The sequence below is a fragment of the Balaenoptera borealis genome (genome assembly GCF_965194805.1).
Source record: "Balaenoptera borealis genome assembly, chromosome: 9".
Classification (NCBI taxonomy): domain Eukaryota; kingdom Metazoa; phylum Chordata; class Mammalia; order Artiodactyla; family Balaenopteridae; genus Balaenoptera; species Balaenoptera borealis.
The window spans coordinates 37,846,244-37,865,376 of record NC_138873.1 but is presented as its reverse complement, the minus strand read 5'-3'; the positions used below and the strand labels follow the sequence as shown (position 1 = coordinate 37,865,376).

General features: G+C 33.8%; 1 protein-coding gene across 11 annotated transcripts in view; it reads left to right on the top strand.

Moving 5' to 3' along the window:
• Nucleotides 1-19,133, top strand: part of NKAIN2 (sodium/potassium transporting ATPase interacting 2) — a gene marked incomplete at its 3' end in the record, with an annotated part of 1,018,208 nt that overhangs the window by 555,519 nt on the left and 443,556 nt on the right. For all 11 annotated transcript variants that reach the window (XM_082406283.1, XM_082406281.1, XM_082406282.1 and 8 more), the window contains one exon: nt 8,925-9,005. In XM_082406283.1, the coding sequence (XP_082262409.1) occupies nt 8,925-9,005 (81 nt within the window). The remainder of the gene's footprint in view (nt 1-8,924; nt 9,006-19,133) is intronic.

Below are 19,133 nucleotides of genomic sequence, written 5' to 3'. Positions count from 1 at the left end.
AACCCCCATTCTCTGCTGACAGATATTGTTATTGTTCAGATATTTGGATGGTCAGCAGAGCTCTCAGTGGGATCTGATCCTCTCTCAGGTCCAGGGGATGAATTACAATTGGTATAAAACAACCATGATAATCCCAGTCCTCTTTGTTAGTGATTGGGTTCGGGAAAGTAGGCATGTGACACAGTTTCACTTAATGAGATGTAAGTCTGCTGAGTGCATTTGGGAAGTTTTTTCTTTCCTGAAAGAACAGTGTTGCAGAAAGAAGGGATCTTTCCTTCCCAGCACGTTTCTGCTTGCAGGGTGTGTTAACTATGTGAGGATTTGAAAGGAAACCCCAAAGGTATAAATCTAGAGCCATGGCAACATTGAGCCAACAGCACCTCACTTCCAGACTTCATGTATGAAAAAAGATTTTAAAAACCCGAGTATTTAAACCACCTGTAGTTCAATATTTATTCCTTACAACCAAAAGCATTCCTAACTAAATCTCTTTTTTGTTTTGTTTTGTTTTCATTTTATCCATCTTACCAAAGTGATCCTGAAGCTAGTAATTTCAGTCTTGCTTTTGAGATAGTAAATGAAAAGCTGTTTGGCAAATTGAAAAAACAAAGTGCTTCTAAGATGAGAAAAATATTATGTAGTTTTTCATTACTAACATGTACATATGTATTAGCATCTATAAATTTGGAACTACATTCTCCACATGGATATTGCAGTCTAAAAAGTAGCCAAGCACCTAGTTATTCTAAATATATATTTATGTTTACAGGTGGCTACTGAGTTGAACATTGCCTCATTGATTTGTCTCTATTTGCTACACCTGCTACACAATTAATTGGATCATCTGTGTGATATTCAGAAGTACACTCTAGATGACTGTAAAGAATATAAAGACATTTGGGGAACTAGCTACCCTACTGAGCAGATTGAGCAGGCAGACTTTATTTTTGATGCATTAGCAAGACTATCTTTTTGAAAAGAAATTGTGTACTATGTATGACTTTTCTGAGCAGAACTTCCCAACAGTGTCACAGCTAATAGTTTGCAGGTGTGCTGGCATGTTGAGCTCTTCAGGAATCTGGGGTGGCCAGAGCCCCTGAGTCAGTCACGTTCAGTTGCAAGCCAACTCCTTTGTTTATATTATTGAGCCTTACAAATAGTACCTTTGTCTATGTGTGCCATGAGTACTTTCATAAAGCACAGTTGAAAGGTTATAAATCAATATATGGATAATGCATCTTTTTAAATTATTTATTTGTTATACGGAGAGGGGACTCAACATTTTTATGTATCCTAGGATACATTAATCAACTAGAACCACACATGTATTCAAAGTGGTCATAATAGTCATAAAATATATGAATATAGCTGAAGATAATGCTTTCCACTCAATCTGTGGGGTCAGATATGGCAGGCAGTATTCACTCAGTGTTTAATGCTAAAAATTGCTAAACTGCTAAAAAGTGATACTGAAGAATATTTGGATTGACATTTAATAAACAATTAGTAGTTTAAGACCTTTCTAAATTTTCAAGGTAATCGCAATGGCTGATAAATTTAGGACTGCTATTTATTATAATTTTTAATATTTTAATGATATCATATAATTCATTTTCCCAACTAAATATTATTAGTCCATTATATTGATAATAACTATCACCTGATTTTCCTCTTCCTTGCTTCCGAATAAAGAGTTTCTTGAATTGTATCTTTTCCTACGTATTCAACTCATTTTGACAATTTTTTTTACAAGTCTGGAAATATTCAGGACTCTAAATGTATTGATTTCTGCATCCTAGAACTTTATACAATAACTTCTGAAAACAGTAAAACAGCCTTATATTGTTAGAATGCTGGAAATACCCTAAGAACAGGAATTCATAAAACAGGAATATTTTTATTTTCCAGCAAAGACTTTCACAGCACTTACATAAGGCATATAAGTAAAACAAGGTATTTATGTTTGCATGCCATTCAGAGGTTAGCAATGGACTGTTTCTGAAGCAGTGATATAATTGCCCCCAAAAAGTGGATCTTAATTTTGAAGATAATTACATTGCTCCACAAGTACTTAGGTATTATACTCTTCAGGGTTAAATTTCAAAGACAGGTCAATGGAAAACAGAAGAGAAGATTTGGGTGGTTGTATTAGTTTCCGAAGGCTGCTGTAACAAATTTTCACAAACTTCGTGACTTAAAACAACAGAAATTCACTCTCTCACAGTTCTGGAGTTCAGAAATCTGAAATCAGTATCACTGAGCCCAACTCAAGGCTTATACTACCTCCAGAGGCTCTGGGAGAAATCTGATTCTTGCCTCTTTCAGAGTCTGGTAGCTACAGGATTCCTTGGCTTGTGACCACATTAATATAACCTTTAAATCTGTCTGCTCTGTTCATATTGTCTATTTATGTGTGTAAAATATCCATCTGCCTCCCACTTACAAGAGTACACCCAGAGAATCCGGGATCATCTCCCCATCTGAAAATCTTTATCAATCACATCTGCAAAGACTTTTTAAAATTAATTAATTAATTAATTAATTAAGCTATATAAAGTAACAAGTAATATTCACAAATTTCAGGTCTATGGGAAGTTTGGGACATAAAAGTAATGGAGTAAAAAAACAAAACAAAACAGTATTAGATATACAAAAATTTTTGAATTCACATGGTAATAGTTTTATTTTTTTTAAAAATGAATTCTAATGTCATCTTGACTGTGATCTTCAAATTCCTACATAACCAGAACCAGAGGCAATTTCATTTTCTTTAGTGTTACTGGGCTAGTCCAAGAAACTTCAACACAGGAAGAACCATTCTTATTAGAATTTTTAACCATGATTTCAAAAACCAGGAATATCAATAAATATCACATTTAAATTGTTTGCTAACTAGAAAAAATGAATACTCTTTTTTGATGTCACTTCTAGACACAAGGTGTGATGAATGTGGCAGTAAACACAAGTTGCCTTTTTAATAGATTGAAGATTTTTTTTCTCTCACGTATCACTTTCAGATCTATGTATTGCACATCTACATCTTAAAACCTTGCTATACAAACAAATATACATGAATAAATTACTATCTGATTGGGTTTTTTTTAAGATTTTTTTTTTTTTTTTGATGTGGACCATTTTTAAAGTCCTTATTGAATTTGTTACAGTTTTGCTTCTGTTTTATGTTTTGGTATTTGGCCCTGAGACATGTGGGGTCTTAGCACCCCACCCAGGGATTGAACCTACATCCCCTGCATTGAAAGGGGAAGTCTTAACCACTGGACCGCCAGGGAACTCCCTACTATCTGATTCTTAATCTGTACAGATTTCAGCTTTTAAAAGTGTAGATTGGTATTTTCTCACTAGTTCTTATGTTTTATTATCCTTTCAAATCTCTTATTTGCATATGTCAATTAGGATGTTCCTATATAACTTGATTTATTATTATTTAGTATCAAAAGTTCTTTCAATGGAATCCTTCTAGCCTTAGGGCTGTGGGCCGTAAATATCTGTCTGAAATATGTTGCATGAGTTAAAAGGAAAGAAATTAGTTCTATGCAGTTGTCTTCATGCTGAATGAGTATCATTTTTTTTTTAATCTAAGGGAATTATTTTCCACTTTTTGCTTCAAGAAGAATAGAATGCCTTTGGGGATTCAGTTTTTATTTGGAGTTGCATAAAATTTAATAGCCATGTTTATATGTTCATTAAAATAATGCCCGTTGGATATTCTAACATTTATAGTCTGTCTTAGAAATAGTCCATTTAAGCAAAATATTTTCAGGTATGATTTAATATGTCAAACTAAACTAAAAATTTTTAAGCAAAATCCAAATTTATAGTAATTGATCAAAATAGAACAATAGGAAAAGCACAAAATCAAATAGTAGAGAATTAGTTGAGTAACTCACTGCATCTTTGCAGTGTAACATATGTTACAGAATATTCAATGAGACATTTTAATCAAGTGCAAAAAAATCAGGTAACAGAATATAGAGCAAGATTCCTATTTAAACATATATGACTGAAACATATTCATAGAAAAAAAGTATATATGGAAACATATACAATAAAATGATACCAGTGATTATATCTAAGTATGGTATTTTCTCAATTTCCTGTCTATGATGTTCAAAATTTTAAAGATTTTCTGCAATAAGAAATTTCTGTAATTGAGGGAAAATATAATCTTATTATAAAATGGTTGTCATTAAAAATGTGTGCATAAACATAAAATCACAAGGAAACTTGAGCATATAATAGCAGCACTGGTAAAATAGGAAGGTAGAAACCTGCCTTTCTAAATGATCTGCAGTGTGATCTGTGATTAGAATTGGATTTTTATCAGATTCTGGCTAATTATCAAACTAAAATTGTAATAGTAGTGTATTTTATTTAGCTATTTCTTTTAAGTGAAAGTTTATATAGCATGAAGTAGATGTAACAGGATTTATGAATTAGGAGACAGGATTTACATCATAAAGCAGACTGTCACTGGTCATAAGATGATCAAGAATTAGAAAATAAGCTGCTTTATTTGGGCCACTTTTGTTCTTTTTTATTATAACAATGGATGAGAAAGTGATAAGAATGCCTAAGCAGATTAAATGATGCTGCTGTTGAAAATGAGAAAATAAAGCTAAAATATAATTAGCTTTGAGCAAAAGGTGACTATAGTCCAATCATTTTGACCAGGGATATTTGTTTTATGGGTATACATGTATATCTATTAAAATATTCTCACTGTCAGTATTAAAACACTTGATTGTTAATAATTCTAAAATATTGCTTAAAGGAGTTGTTTTTAAGACAGATTTGCTAATACAATGCTTCTTAGGAATGCTTCTATCATAGCTCATTAGAACCGATTACATTATTACTTTCATACTAGCAGCAAAATATCAGTGATATTGGTAAACTGATATGAGTGTTGCTTTCTAGTAAAAAATAATGATACCTGAAAACGTTCCTATAGATTACACCAATTGCATATCAATAGTAAACATAAATCATTTTAGGGGAGTAAGCAACTCAGTTATATCTTGTAATGTTTCTCTACAGCCTCTGTTATAGTCACTTGCATCCAGCTGGTGCTTAATAAATATGAACTGATTCACTGCCCCAACTCTTTTTCTAATTAAGCACTTATGAAATGTGGCTGGTACTTGAATTGTACTAGGCTCTTTCGTCTTCTAAACATCGGCCCCCAACCTTTTTGACACCAGGGACTGGTTTCGTGGAAGACAATTTTTCCATGGACCGGGGGTCGGGGGGGTGGGAGAGATGCTTCAGGTGGTAATGCGAGCAATGGGGAGCAGCAGGTGAAGTTTCACTCACTTGCCCACCGCTCACCTCCTGCTGGGCGTCCCCGGTCCGTGGCCCAGGGGTTGGGGACCCCTGTTCTAATAATTATGATATTATTGAATAGTAGTTCTCTAAACTGTGATAGTTTTAAAGAGAAAGTCACTAATATAATTTAAACCATTTATATATATTTGCATATGTGTTTATTAAAGGTGCCACACCACTAAAGGTGATAATTCTCTTTTGTAAATCTTTAACGAAGTAGAGTGCATTGTAGGCTAACTGGTTTGTAATTAAATATGCAATAAAATGAAAATAATGCAAATAAATGCAAAGATATAGAAGGAACATTTATTATGGTCCTTCTGGACATATCCTTTTGGATTACTCTAGGAGAAATGGGATAAAAAAGAACAAAATCATTACTAAAAATACCATGAAAGAGCAACTCATAAGGTATGATATAGAAAATGCTTTATAATTATATAGTATGGTCAACCATAAATAATAAATTATTGTTTTAATGAAACCAAATGAAAAAAGGTTTGCTTTATAAAGTGTCATCCATCTATCAATATTGGCATTCATGTATCAAAAAAGAAACTTATTCTAGGGAAGAACATGTTTCATTAAGGAATAAAGTCTAGATTGCAAGTTCAACTAGGTGGAAAAATATTTTGCAAAAGTTAATGTAAAAAGTATATTTTTTTAGTATTCTAAGGAGATTAAAATGTGGGGATTACTTCCATATTAGTGAAACAAGGAGAGGGGAAGATATAACATAATCTTCGTAATAAAAGACTATTTTACGTTTGAGGAAACTAAAGAGTAGTGAGACTTGCATGTAGCCACAGAGCTCCTAAGTGACGCAAACTTTAGGTCGCAAGTTCTTAATCTCTATATGCAATTTATTTGCATGTGACCCATTGTCTTACCTGTCTTTCCCTAAAATTATTAATTTTGGTGACTAAAGCATATTTTTTTCAGCTTCATTTTTTAAACCAAACTAAGTATAATTTACATTTACACATACACATAAATGCATAACTTAGTATGAGTGATATCTAAGTTTATCTGGAAGAAAATTCCAAATTCTTACTATATATTCAACATATAATGAAATAGTGATTATGCCATTGTACCACATAGACACAAATAATATTTTAAGCATTTTATGATCTGAAAATATAATTTCAGTTGCAAAATAGAAAAGCTATAGCTTTTCTATTGACATTCTTTAATGCCTCGTCAGGAAACCTAACTACCAATGACAAACTTTCAGGAATATATAATATATGTTATACAGTGTGTTTCATCCACTCTTACCAAATATTTTACTTATCCTGCTCCTTTGCTTTTTAGTAAATAGTGCTTACTTATCTCTCCATTATAAATAATGTAGGGAAAGTGTGTCACCAGGAACGAAGAACATGATCAAACACTTCAGTCGATCATGCTTTCATTCTTTCTTACACTCATATAAACCAAGTCACAGGAACTTACAAGCGTTTTTTTTTTCCACCTACTTACTCTTAAAGTGGGACCCAGCACTTCATTATATTTCTAAAACTAATATCCAAATCTGCAAAACAACCCAATAAGTCTAGATTTTAATATTTAAAAATATTTGTGAAACAAGTTTCTACTTTATAATATGGACCAAATTTAGACATCTCATTAGATCTCTGCTCTAAAACTTAAGTTCCACGCCCCAGCCTGCTTAGCTTCCTGACCCTATTTCCAGTACGCAGCCTTCACTTCTCAAACCCCTTCTTTTGTGTTGGATCATTTAGTTTTGCTCTTATTTTGTTCTCAACGAGCAGTGCACATATTCAACAGTTAGATGAATGCATCCCCCGGAAAACAGTGGAGTCAGTGTTTATTGTTATATAAACTTATCATTTAGGACTCTCAGTCCTCACACTATATGAATGATCATAGAATTCTCATAAAAACCAGATCTGGAATGGGTAGAAGGAGTTCTGCTTCTGAAAATAGTTAAGATTTTTTTCTGTATTGTTCCTCATTCATTGATTGACTTACAAAATATTTACTGAGTACCTGTTTTGTACAGAGTACTAAGTTAGCAACTTAGAGATATAAGCATTAATTGAAAGAGTCTTTTCTCTCAAGGAGCTTATCATTGTGCACTGGGGAAAATATGCAAATAATTAGATATAAGACATTTGGAATGAAATTCGAGCAAGCAAGATCTTATTGGAGCACAAGGCAGGCATACACCATTTCTAATTGGATATCACTCAAGAGGTGATATTTATATTGACTTCTGAAGAAAAATAAAAATTGCTAGATGGTAAGAGGAGTACTTAGGGAAAGTAAAATTATTAAAATGAAAATTATTAAAAGATAAAATTATTAAAATGGCATAGAGGTGAGAAATAGCTTTCCATGTATATGGAGCAACAAGTAATCCAATGTGTCCATAGTCCATAATGACTTGAAAGATGAACTGAAACGTGTGTCTGAAAAGATAACATGGTACAAGATCATGGAGGTCCTTGAACTATAAAATAAAGATTTTGGAACTCACCATATAAAGAATGGGAGCCATTGGTATTCATTTAACAGAGAAATGACATGGTAGCCTCTTGTTCCATTTTTTTTAAGTTCACACCTGCTGCTTTCTTTGTTTACTGCAACCTCCCACCATGGCCTTTCCAATGCCCCACACTGCTGTTTGGTAAAATCCATAAATTAGTTTGGTTCACCTCTTATGGAAGGTGTTTCACCTCTTCTGTTAAACGTTGCAGGACTACCTTTTCTCATCATAGTTTATACACGTTTCCCATCTTCTTTCCTTGAGCTCAGACTATATACCCTTTTATGATTTTTGTATAAGAATCATCTCTTTTCTAATCTACCTCTTTCACTTGACTTGAATTCAGGGAGAATTTATCATTGGTCTTTGTATCCTCAGTGTCTTTCTAGCATGTTTCCTTCTAGGGACTTAATAAGTTTCTGAATGCTCAGAACTGTGTCTTGGTAAGAAAATTTTGTCATTGATGAAGAAAACATACCAAATAGACAACAGAATAAAATTAGAGATAATAACTAGATGGTCACTAAAGTGGGAGAGCATGAGAGGATAAAATAAGAAGGTGAAAGGATAAATGGAAAGAAGATGCCAAAGAGAAGCTGATTAGATGGGACAGAGGTATGAAAACTGATTTGAAGATGACCCTAGATAACTTGGGGGAAGGCTACATGTTATCAAACATTGGGTTGATCTTGCTAAAGGAAGATAAGAGTTCTCTTTTAAATGTGTTGTAGTTGATATATCTACTGGGGCATCATTTTTTCAGATGTCTAGAAACCACAACCATTCCCTCTTAAAACAGAAATGTGGACTACTATTTCTTTTGTCTAAAAACCAAAAAAATTATCCCTAAGCAAGTTTGAGCTGTAGTACTATAAGAGTCCATTACAGTGAGGAAAAAAATCAAACTAGAGATAAATGTACATCTCATCCTGTTCCTTAGAAAGAAACAATATCTAGTATTTTCCACTAATCTTAAGATTTGGTGTTCAAAAGTTCAAGTTCTATTTAAATCTTACTCAGTCGATTCAAAATTAATTATGTTATTTTTCTTGCTTTTCTACAGTATGCTGTCTGGCTAGTCCTCTGGGTTACGTGGAATGTGTTTGTTATCTGCTTCTATTTGGAGGCTGGGGACCTCTCAAAGGTAATTTGCCATCTGATTTGCCTGAGTCATCAGTTGTGTGTTAACAAGCCTCTTCCTAAGTAAGGCAGTCTCACCCTACTCTTGTCACTTAGATGCGCCTCGAATGAAGGTAAATTGAAAGATGTCCTCATCTATCTCTCTGCATTTCTACCATCAAAGAAACATTTCAGTGTGTCACAAAAATGTCATTTTATTATTTTAAGCAAAACTAAATGAAATATTGATTATTACGATGACCATACTGTGTACTTTTAAAACATTGACTTGTAAGAGATTTCTGAAGCAGAGTAGGAAGTTTTTCAGAGATAAAATCTTGAAGATTTTTGAAATCACTTAGTTGGCTTATTACTCTGATAAAGACTTTCCTGATTGGACCCAAATAGCAATGTAATAATTCAAATAATTAATGGGTTTTAGTTGAATAAAACTGTTACCAGAGGGATATAATTTATTACATAAATGAATAAAATAGACATTTTATTCTAAAATAATCTAGGAAGGACTTAAAATACTTACATTTTCATTTAGGTTTCTTTATTTTGTGCTGTCCTTGTATGAGTGTTTGTATGTATGTGTGTTTGCATGTGTCGTGCTATTATATTTCTAACATAAATGCCTTACTATTGAAATAATGCAGTTTGTAGATCTCTAAAACCAACATCCTTCTTCTTTTGGAATGCAATTAACAGCAAATAAGTCAAATGAGATAATCCATTCAAAGTAGTAGTAAATCTTGCTTGAGACACTTGAGAGAGTTGTAAACTTGTACTTCTTCATATTAACTTTAAAAGATAGAGATTGTAAAATGTTCTTTTACCTCTCTATCCCTTAGATCAGAAAGACCCTGCAAAGATGTTGACATTTTTAAAACCCAGAGATGATAACCTGCTTTCAAAGGCTAAAAGAGCTAAAAAGTCGCCAGGAACTACCTTTGCAGGGCTATATATCTTAGTGGGTGGGGGATGGGGTGATGGTAATACACATTAATAATCTAGCATACAGGAGTTTCCCAAAGCACTCTGAGCATTTTCAAGTATGTTTATTTATTATTTAACTATGATATTGAGTATAAATAATCTTGACTTTTTTTTCAATTTCAAATGATGAAAGATAAAATAAGAGGGTGACGTTATCATATGAAATAGACCCAAGGCTTCTGGAACCTGTAGTTTTATGAGCAGATTTTGGACAAGTCCTCATTGTGGCCCTCGGCAGTGTCTGCCCTGGTGGGTGGCATTTCTGTATTCTTGCCGGTCATCATACTCCACACTCTCAGCAGCAGGCAGTCCTTTCCTGAACATGCCGTGACCAATGAAAAGGAATTGTTCAGGTGGCTCTAGGAAAGACACTTCATTTTCTGCTTAAAGCTCACATTCCCAGGACTTGAATTCCTTACCCAATTTATATATCTCTGCTGTATAATCCACTTTGTTCAAAGAGATTCCTCACTAAAATGACTTTTAATGATATTTTCAATTTTAAATAATCACCTTAATAATTGGAGGACAGGTATTCAGGCATATTGGCTGAGTAAGATGATCTAGCAGATCAGAGTTTGTTTAATATTAAAAAAAAGAGGGAGAAATCTGAATCAAGCTGGTTGCACAAATGTGTAATTTTTCTCACTGCTCCATGTGATGACTGCAGACACAAAATAAAGCTTGTGATCCCATGACCTTGGACATGGACATTGAAACCATAACGAGGACACATCCTAAAACATTAGAGTTCAAGAGAGTTGCAACCCAAATGACTAAGAATTCTTCTAATGCACACAGGCAGGTAATGACTATCCCATGGCAGTGAAGCAGTTAATAATATTTCCTTTTCTTTTCATCTTATAAGCCAAGGCTAGACTCTGCAGAGCACATGAAAATTTAATAATTTCCTTTTAACAAATAATCTAAAGGAAAACCATAAAGGGCAAAGTTATATTGTTATCTGTACTGGGATTTTCCTCCCTTTCCTGCTCAAAGGGTTTGAGAAAGGTATATTTATGCCATTTAATTCTTTAGCTTCTGCAACTGCCTCACATTCTTCAAGTAACAGAGTGCCAGAAATAAGCAATGGTGATTGAAAAATGTACAGATATATGAAAGCTCAAAAATGGGACTCCTGAAACTGCTGATAATACTTAGGTTACAGAATATAAACCACTTTTTTCCCTCACCTCACCCAAAAAATAAAATAATTTGACCATATGAATGGGTCAGTTTGTTTGAGGCTGAGGGATAAATATGGGAAACAGAAGCAGGGAAGAAATTCTGTGATCTTTATATATGTGAGAGAAGTGTGTTTGTTTCCATAAAACATTTTGTAAAGAATTGATTTCTTCATAATGAATATTGGCAAGAAATGATAAAAAGTGGTAAAATATTAAGGCAAACTTGAGTTACCCGTTAGAGTTTAGAATTTTTTGTTGTCCTTTTCCAGTGTCTTTTCTGCTTTTTCTGCTAAACTATCTGCCATGTACTTATGAGAGAAATAGATATTAGCATCATTAACGAAGCCAGTATATACCTTCAGGAATGAAACGGCTTAATTACAATAATATGGTACACAGGACTGACCTGGTTGATATTCAGTTTTCTTTGTACCCATAATTGTATAGATAATATATTTTTCATCAAAAATTCTGTGTAAATCCAACATTATTATTACAATATTTATTAATATATTTTAATGATTATCCCTGTGAGATTTAAGGAAAAATAAAACTAACCAACCAGAGAAATTTCTTTTTAAAAATTGTATCTCAATGATATTAATAAAATATTGGGAATGTCATATAAATTAGCACATAATATGGTAGGAACAAATAAACATATACATTACATAATAACTATTTCCACACTATTTATATTAATGCTTTAGATATTAGTGTTATAACTAAATATCCTGAAACATCCTATAGTTTCTTACTTTCTGGGGTGATATTTTAATAGATGTTCTGTTAATGAAACAGAGATAACATTAAATGAAACAGAGATAACATTAATTTGTAACCCAAAGTGTTTGCTAACTTTGTAGGCAACTGCCTTTGAGCATTAAATGTGACCTGGACTATTGGATTAATAGTTTTGAGAATTCCTGATGTAAATAGTCTTACTGTGTTGTTGGATTATTCTGGTCAATTGTGATTTTCTTGCTCACAGATCAAATAGAAATGCAAACTAATCCCAGTTATTAACTGAATTGAGTTATTTTGAAAAGAGAAGAGATCTGTTTGTTCTGTAGTTAACTTCAAAGTGCACTGTTAGAAGGAAAACACATATAATATGGTAATTCACCTATTAGATTCATCACCTGGGAAAATGAAATTTATGAAATAGTTTTTGAATAGTTACACACAGGAAAAAAATTAGCGCTCTTCTGCTATCTGCAAAAAACTGTATTCTGTTGGGTGTGTTATAATTGTAAACTACTCTTAGCTGAAATTATATCCTAACATTTTTCTTTATATGACTATTTTGAGGTCTCAGTTTCTACTTTCGTAATTTATGGGCACCATTAGTGAATGATGCACCACCTATCTTTAGAAATAAAATAATTAACTTACAGTTCATACAAGAGTAACCAAGGGATTATTTTACACTTAAAACAACCCAATTTGTTTGTATACTAGGGATGCAGGTATATAACCCTTGGGTTTCATTATATTATCAGAAACTTATCTTGTTAAACATACCCTAGAGCAATTAATTATACCCAATGAATGCTTTTAATAGCAAAGTCTAGAAAGCTGTCATGTTTTAATAAATTTGATAGTTGCTACTGAGATCTAGATATACATTTTCATTTAAAAATGTGGTATGTAAAAAAGCTATGTAAGAATGCGGCTTATTTATGAAGAGGAAATAGGCAGTCTACCTGAAAAAGTATTCAGAGTAATGATAGTAAAGATGATGCAAAATCTTGGAAATAGAATGAAGAAGATACAAGAAATGTTTAACAAGGACTTAGAAGAACTAAAGAGCAAACAAACAATGATGAACAATACAATAAATGAAATGAAAAATTCTCTAGAAGGAATCAATAGCAGAATAACTGAGGCAGAAGAACCGATAAGTGACCTGGAAGATAAAATAGTGGAAATAAATACTGCAGAACAGAATAAAGAAAAAAGAATGAAAAGAATTGAGGACAGTCTCAGAGACCTCTGGGACAACATTAAAAGCACCAACATTCAAATTATAGGGGTCCCAGAAGAAGAAGAGAAAAAGAAAGGGACTGAGAAAATATTTGAAGAGATTATAGTCAAAAACTTCCCTAATATGGGAAAGAAAATAGTCAGTCAGGTCCAGGAAAGGCAGAGAGTCCCATACAGGATAAATCCAAGGAGAAACACACCAAAACACATATTAATCAAACTATCAAAAATTAAATACAGAGAAAAAATATTAAAAGCAGCATTGGAAAAAAAACAAATAACATACAATGGAATCCCCATAAGATTAAAAGATGATCTTTCAGCAGAAACTCCGCAAGCCAGAAAGGAGTGGCAAGACATATTTAAAGTGATGAAAGGGAAAACCTACAACCAAGATTAGTCTACCCAGCAAGGATCTCATTCAGATTTGATGGAGAAATTAAAACCTTTACAGACAAGCAAAAGTTAAAAGAATTCAGCACCACGAAACCAGCTTTACAACAAATGCTAAAGGAACTTCTCTAAGCAAGAAACATAAGAGAAGGAAAAGACCTACAATAACAAACCCAAAACAATTAAGAAAATGTTAATAGGAACATACATATCGATAATTACCTTAAATGTAAATGGATTAAATGCTCCCACCAAAAGACATAGACTGGCTGAATGGATACAAAAACAAAACCCGTATATATGCTGTCTACAAGAGACCCACTTCAGACCTAGGGACACATACAGACTGAAAGTGAGGGGATGGAAAAAGATATTCCATGCAAATGGAAATCAAAAGAAAGCTGGAGTAGCAATTCTCCTATCAGACAAAAGAGACTTTAAAATAAAGACTATTACAAGAGACAAAGAAGGACACTACATACTGATCAAGGGATCAATCCAAGAAGAAGATATAACAACTGTAAATATTTATGCATCCAACATAGGAGCACCTCAATACATAAGGCAAATGCTAACAGCCATAAAAGGGGAAATCAACAGTAACACAATTGTAGTAGGGGACTTTAACACCCCACTTTCACCAATGGACAGATCATCCAAAATGAAAATAAGTAAGGAAACACAAGCTTTAAGTGATACATTAAACAAGATGGACTTAATTGATATTTATAGGACATTCCATCCAAAAATGACAGAATACACTTTCTTCTCAAGTGCTCGTGGAACATTCTCCAGGATACATCATATCTTGGGTCACAAATCAAGCCTTGGTAAATTTAAGAAAATTGAAATCATATCAAGTATCTTTTCCAACCACAATGCTGAGAGACTAGATATCAATTACAGGAAAAAAATCTGTAAAAAATACAAATACATGGAGGCTAAACAATACACTACTAAATAACCAAGAGATCACTGAGGAAATCAAAGAGGAAATCAAAAAATACCTAGGAACAAATGAAAATGAAAACATGATGACCCATAACCTATGAGATACAGCAAAAGCAGTTCTAAGAGGGAAATTTATAGCAATACAATCCTACCTCAGGAAATAAAAAACATCTCAAATAAACTACCTAACCTTACACTTAAAGCAGTTAGAGAAAGAAGAACAAAAAAACCCCAAAGTTAGCAGAAGGAAAGAGATCAGAAAGATCAGATCAGAAATAAATGAAAAAGAAATGAAGGAAACAATAGCAAAGATCAATAAAACTAAAAGCTGGTTCTTTGGGAAGATAAACAAAATTGATAAACCATTAGCCAGACTCATCAAGAAAAAAAGAGAGAAGACTCAAATCAATAGAATTAGAAATGAAAAAGGAGATGTAAAAACTGACACTGCAGAAATACAAAGGATCATGAGAGATTACTACAAGCAACTATATACCAATAAAATGGACAACCTGGAAGAAATGGACAACTTCTTAGAAAAGCACAACCTTCCGAGACTGAACCAGGAAGAAATAGAGAATATAAGCAGACCAATCACAAGCACTGAAATTGAAACTGTGATTAAAAATCTTCCAAAAAACAAAAGCCCAGGACCAGATGGCTTCACAGACGAATTCTATCAAACATTTAGAGAAGAGCTAACACCTATCCTTCTCAAACTCTTCCAAAATATAGCAGAGGGAGGAACATTTTTCACAGAACTAGAACAAAAAAATTTCACAATTTGTGAGGAAATACAAAAGACCCCAAATAGCCAAAGCACTCTTGAGAAAGAAAAATGGAGCTGGAGGAATCAGGCTCCCTGCCTTCAGACTATGCTACAAAGCTACAGTAATCAAGACAGTATGGTACTGGCACAAAAATAGAAATATAGATCAATGGAACAGGATAAAAAGCCCAGAGATTTACCCACGCACATATGGTCACCTTGTCTTTGATAAAGGAGGCAAGAATATAAAATGGAGAAAAGACAACCTCTTCAATAAGTGGTGCTGGGAAAACTGGACAGCTACATGTAAAAGAATGAAATTAGAACACTCCCTAACACCATACACAAAAATAAACTCACAATGGATTAAAGACCTAAATGTAAGGCCAGATACTATCAAACTCTTAGAGGAAAACATAGGCAGAACACTCTATGACATAAATCACAGCAAGATCCTTTTTGACCCACCCCCTAGAGAAATGGAAATAAAAACAAAAATAAATGGGACCTAATGAAACTTAAAAGCTTTTACACAGCAAAGGAAACCATAAACAAGGCGAAATGACGACCCTCAGAATGGGAGAAAATATTTGAAAACGAAGCAACTGACAAAGGATTAATTTCCAAAATATACAAGCAGCTCATGCAGCTCAATATCCAAAAAACAACCCAATCCAAAAATGGGCAGAAGACTAAATAGACATTTCTCCAAAGAAGATATACAGATTGCCAACAAACACATGAAAGGATGCTCAACATCACTAATCATTAGAGAAATGCAAATTAAAAGTACAATGAGGTATCACCTCACACCAGTAAGAATGGCCATCATCAAGAAATCTACAAACAATAAATGCTGGAGAGGCTGTGGAGAAAAGGGAACCCTCTTGCACAGATGCTGGGAATGTAAACTGATACAGCCACTATGGAGAACAGTATGGAGGTTCCTTAAAAAACTAAAAGTAGAACTACCATATGACCCAATAATCCCACTACTGGGCATATACCCTGAGAAAACCATAATTCAAAAAGAGTCATGTACCACAATTATCATTGCAGGTCTATTTACAATAGCCAGGACATGGAAGCAACCTAAGTGTCCATCCAGAGATGAATGGATAAAGAAGATGTGGCACATATATACAATGGAATATTACTCAACCATAAAAAGAAATGAAATTGAGTTATTTGTAGTGAGGTGGATAGACCTAGAGTCTGTCATACAGAGTGAAGTAAGTCAGAAAGAGAAAAACAAATACCATATACTAACACATATATATGAAATCTTAAAAAAAAAAAAGGTCCTGAAAAACCTAGGGACAGGAATAAAGATGCAGATGCAGATTATGGCCTTGAGGACACGTGGAGGGGGAAGGGTAAGCTGGGACGAAGTGAGAGAGTGGCATGGACATATATACACCACCAAATGTAAAATAGATAGCTAATGGGAAGTAGCCACATAGCACAGGGAGATCAACTCAGTGCTTTGTGACCACCTAGAGGGGTGGATAAGGAGGATGGGAGGGAGATGCAAGAGGGAGGAGATATGGGGATATATGTATATGTATAGCTGATTCACTTTGTTATAAAGCAGAAACTAACACACCATTGTAAAGCAATTATACTCCAGTAAACATGTTTAAAAAAAATGTGGCTTATTTAAGCTTTGAGAAATAAAATTGCTCTCTTGTAAACAAAAGAGACAGGAAGCGGATAAAACCTGTCATACAATGTAGGCAATGGGCAGAAATCCTTGAAACCATTTGCAAGTGCTGTGTGAAAAAATGTACTATTACAACAATCCCAGTTTTATTCCTTTTATTTAAAAAATGAATTATTCATTTTAAAAGGTATCTGATATTTGGATATTTTCAGCTCAGTGAAATCAATGCTTGTATCAAAATTTTCTTTTATGATTTCATATGAAAAAAGGTGGTATGGAGAGACATCTCTTATAATCTTTTTTTTTTATGATATCTTTTTTATTTTTTTAATTTTTATTTATTTATTTATGTCTGTGTTGGGTCTTCGTTTCTGTGCGAGGGCTTTCTCTTGTTGTGGCAAGCGGGGACCACTCTTCATCGTGGTGCGCGGGCCTCTTACTATCGCGGCCTCTCTTGTTGCGGAGCACAGGCTCCAGACGCTCAGGCTCAGTAATTATGGCTCACGGGCCCAGCCACTCCGCGGCATGTGGCATCTTCCCAGACCAGGGCTCGAACCCGTGTCCCCTGCATTGGCAGGCGGATTCTCAACCACTGCGCCACCAGGGAAGCCCTATAATCATTTTTAACTTGAATTAATGGTGCTCTTCAAAAAGTAAAGAAATCTGTACAATTATTAATAAACAAAGAATACCTGTGATAATAGATTTAAGACTAAATTTAACAAATAATCAAGAAGACAATTGATTGGATTCATATTTTTTTGTTTCTTTTCTTATTGTAAAATGCATATAGTCTAAGAAAACTTCAATTAACTGTCATTAAATGAATTAGGAAAAAAAATGATTTCTCAAACCTTCAAAATAGATTTTGCTTTTAGATGTAGGATAAATGTCCTATATGTTATTAAGAATTAAATATAATGTAAATTTCCCCCAAAATAGAAATGAACCAACCTTTTGTAATCTTGTCAAACTGTAACTGCCTCTGTTCTCTTGTTTCCCTTAATAGTGCATTGAATTAAACTGCTTATTTTCTTCTTCAGTTCTCTTTTGTTTGCTTACTTGTTCCACTTCGTTTTAAGGCCCCTAAAATGAGGAGTCGAATCTTTGGACCTTTCTACTTCTCTGTTTACATTCTTTCACTTGAAAATGCAGTTCACTGTCATAATTTAAGCTATCATCTCTACACATGTCTGCCAGATCTATATCTATATCTTCAGTCCTGACCTTGTTGCTAAGTTAAAGTCCCACATCTCCAACTTTCTGCTTGTGTCATGTCAATTCCATTGTCACCTTAAATGCAACATGTCCAAATGGATTTATCATCCGCAAAGAATCCAACTTCCTTAATTCACTTCTTACTCAGAGAAGGAAAAAAAGGCAAAGTTTATTGCAAAATATGAATAAAAGAGGAAAAGAATTGTTTTGTGTTGGGGGAGGCTACAGAAATCTTTATAGATTGACCATTAGATGAAGTAAGAAATGCATATTTTTTATTATTTATAATTTGTGTGTATATTGTAAACTTTGGACAATAACAAATGAAAAATAGTAGAGCTGTGCTGAAGTAGTGATACTTTGGAAATGTAAGTGCCCCAAAGATATGAATTGACCTTTAGAAGGTGCTGTACTCTGGGGGCATTTGCTAATTCTGGTTAGGGAAGGAGGCTACGAATCCAGGTTTTAAACCCATAGAAGGCTATTTCTGGGCTTTGTATAAATCAGCATAGTTTTAAGGGAAAGGGCCTCAGGCAGATGGACAAATTTCTTCTTAGGGCATTTGATGAATTCTTTATAAGGCTAAAGGCATAAATGGACAGACCGAAAAGCAGAGTTAAGTTGTTTGGCAGTCTTACAAAATGGAGACTGAAGATAGGAGAGGGCCTGTGCAGAATGAACTCAAGTTATAGTTGAGAAACATGGAGAACAAGCCAGGGTCAAAAGAGAGGCACACTAAACATTATGGGGGCTAAAATCCAGGCTCAGTTCAGCACAGTCCTTGATTGAAATGAGCTGATCAGCTACCATTTTATCTGTCTAGTTTAGGGAAAGGGAAAATATCTTACTAGAAAGATAGCATTAGCTTATACCATTTATTTATATGCATATCCAGCAATTGAAAATTCCTACACATGCTAAAAGAGAGGACCTCATTGCTGAAAGTGAAGGAAAAAATAGACAATTGAAACAGACCAACAGATG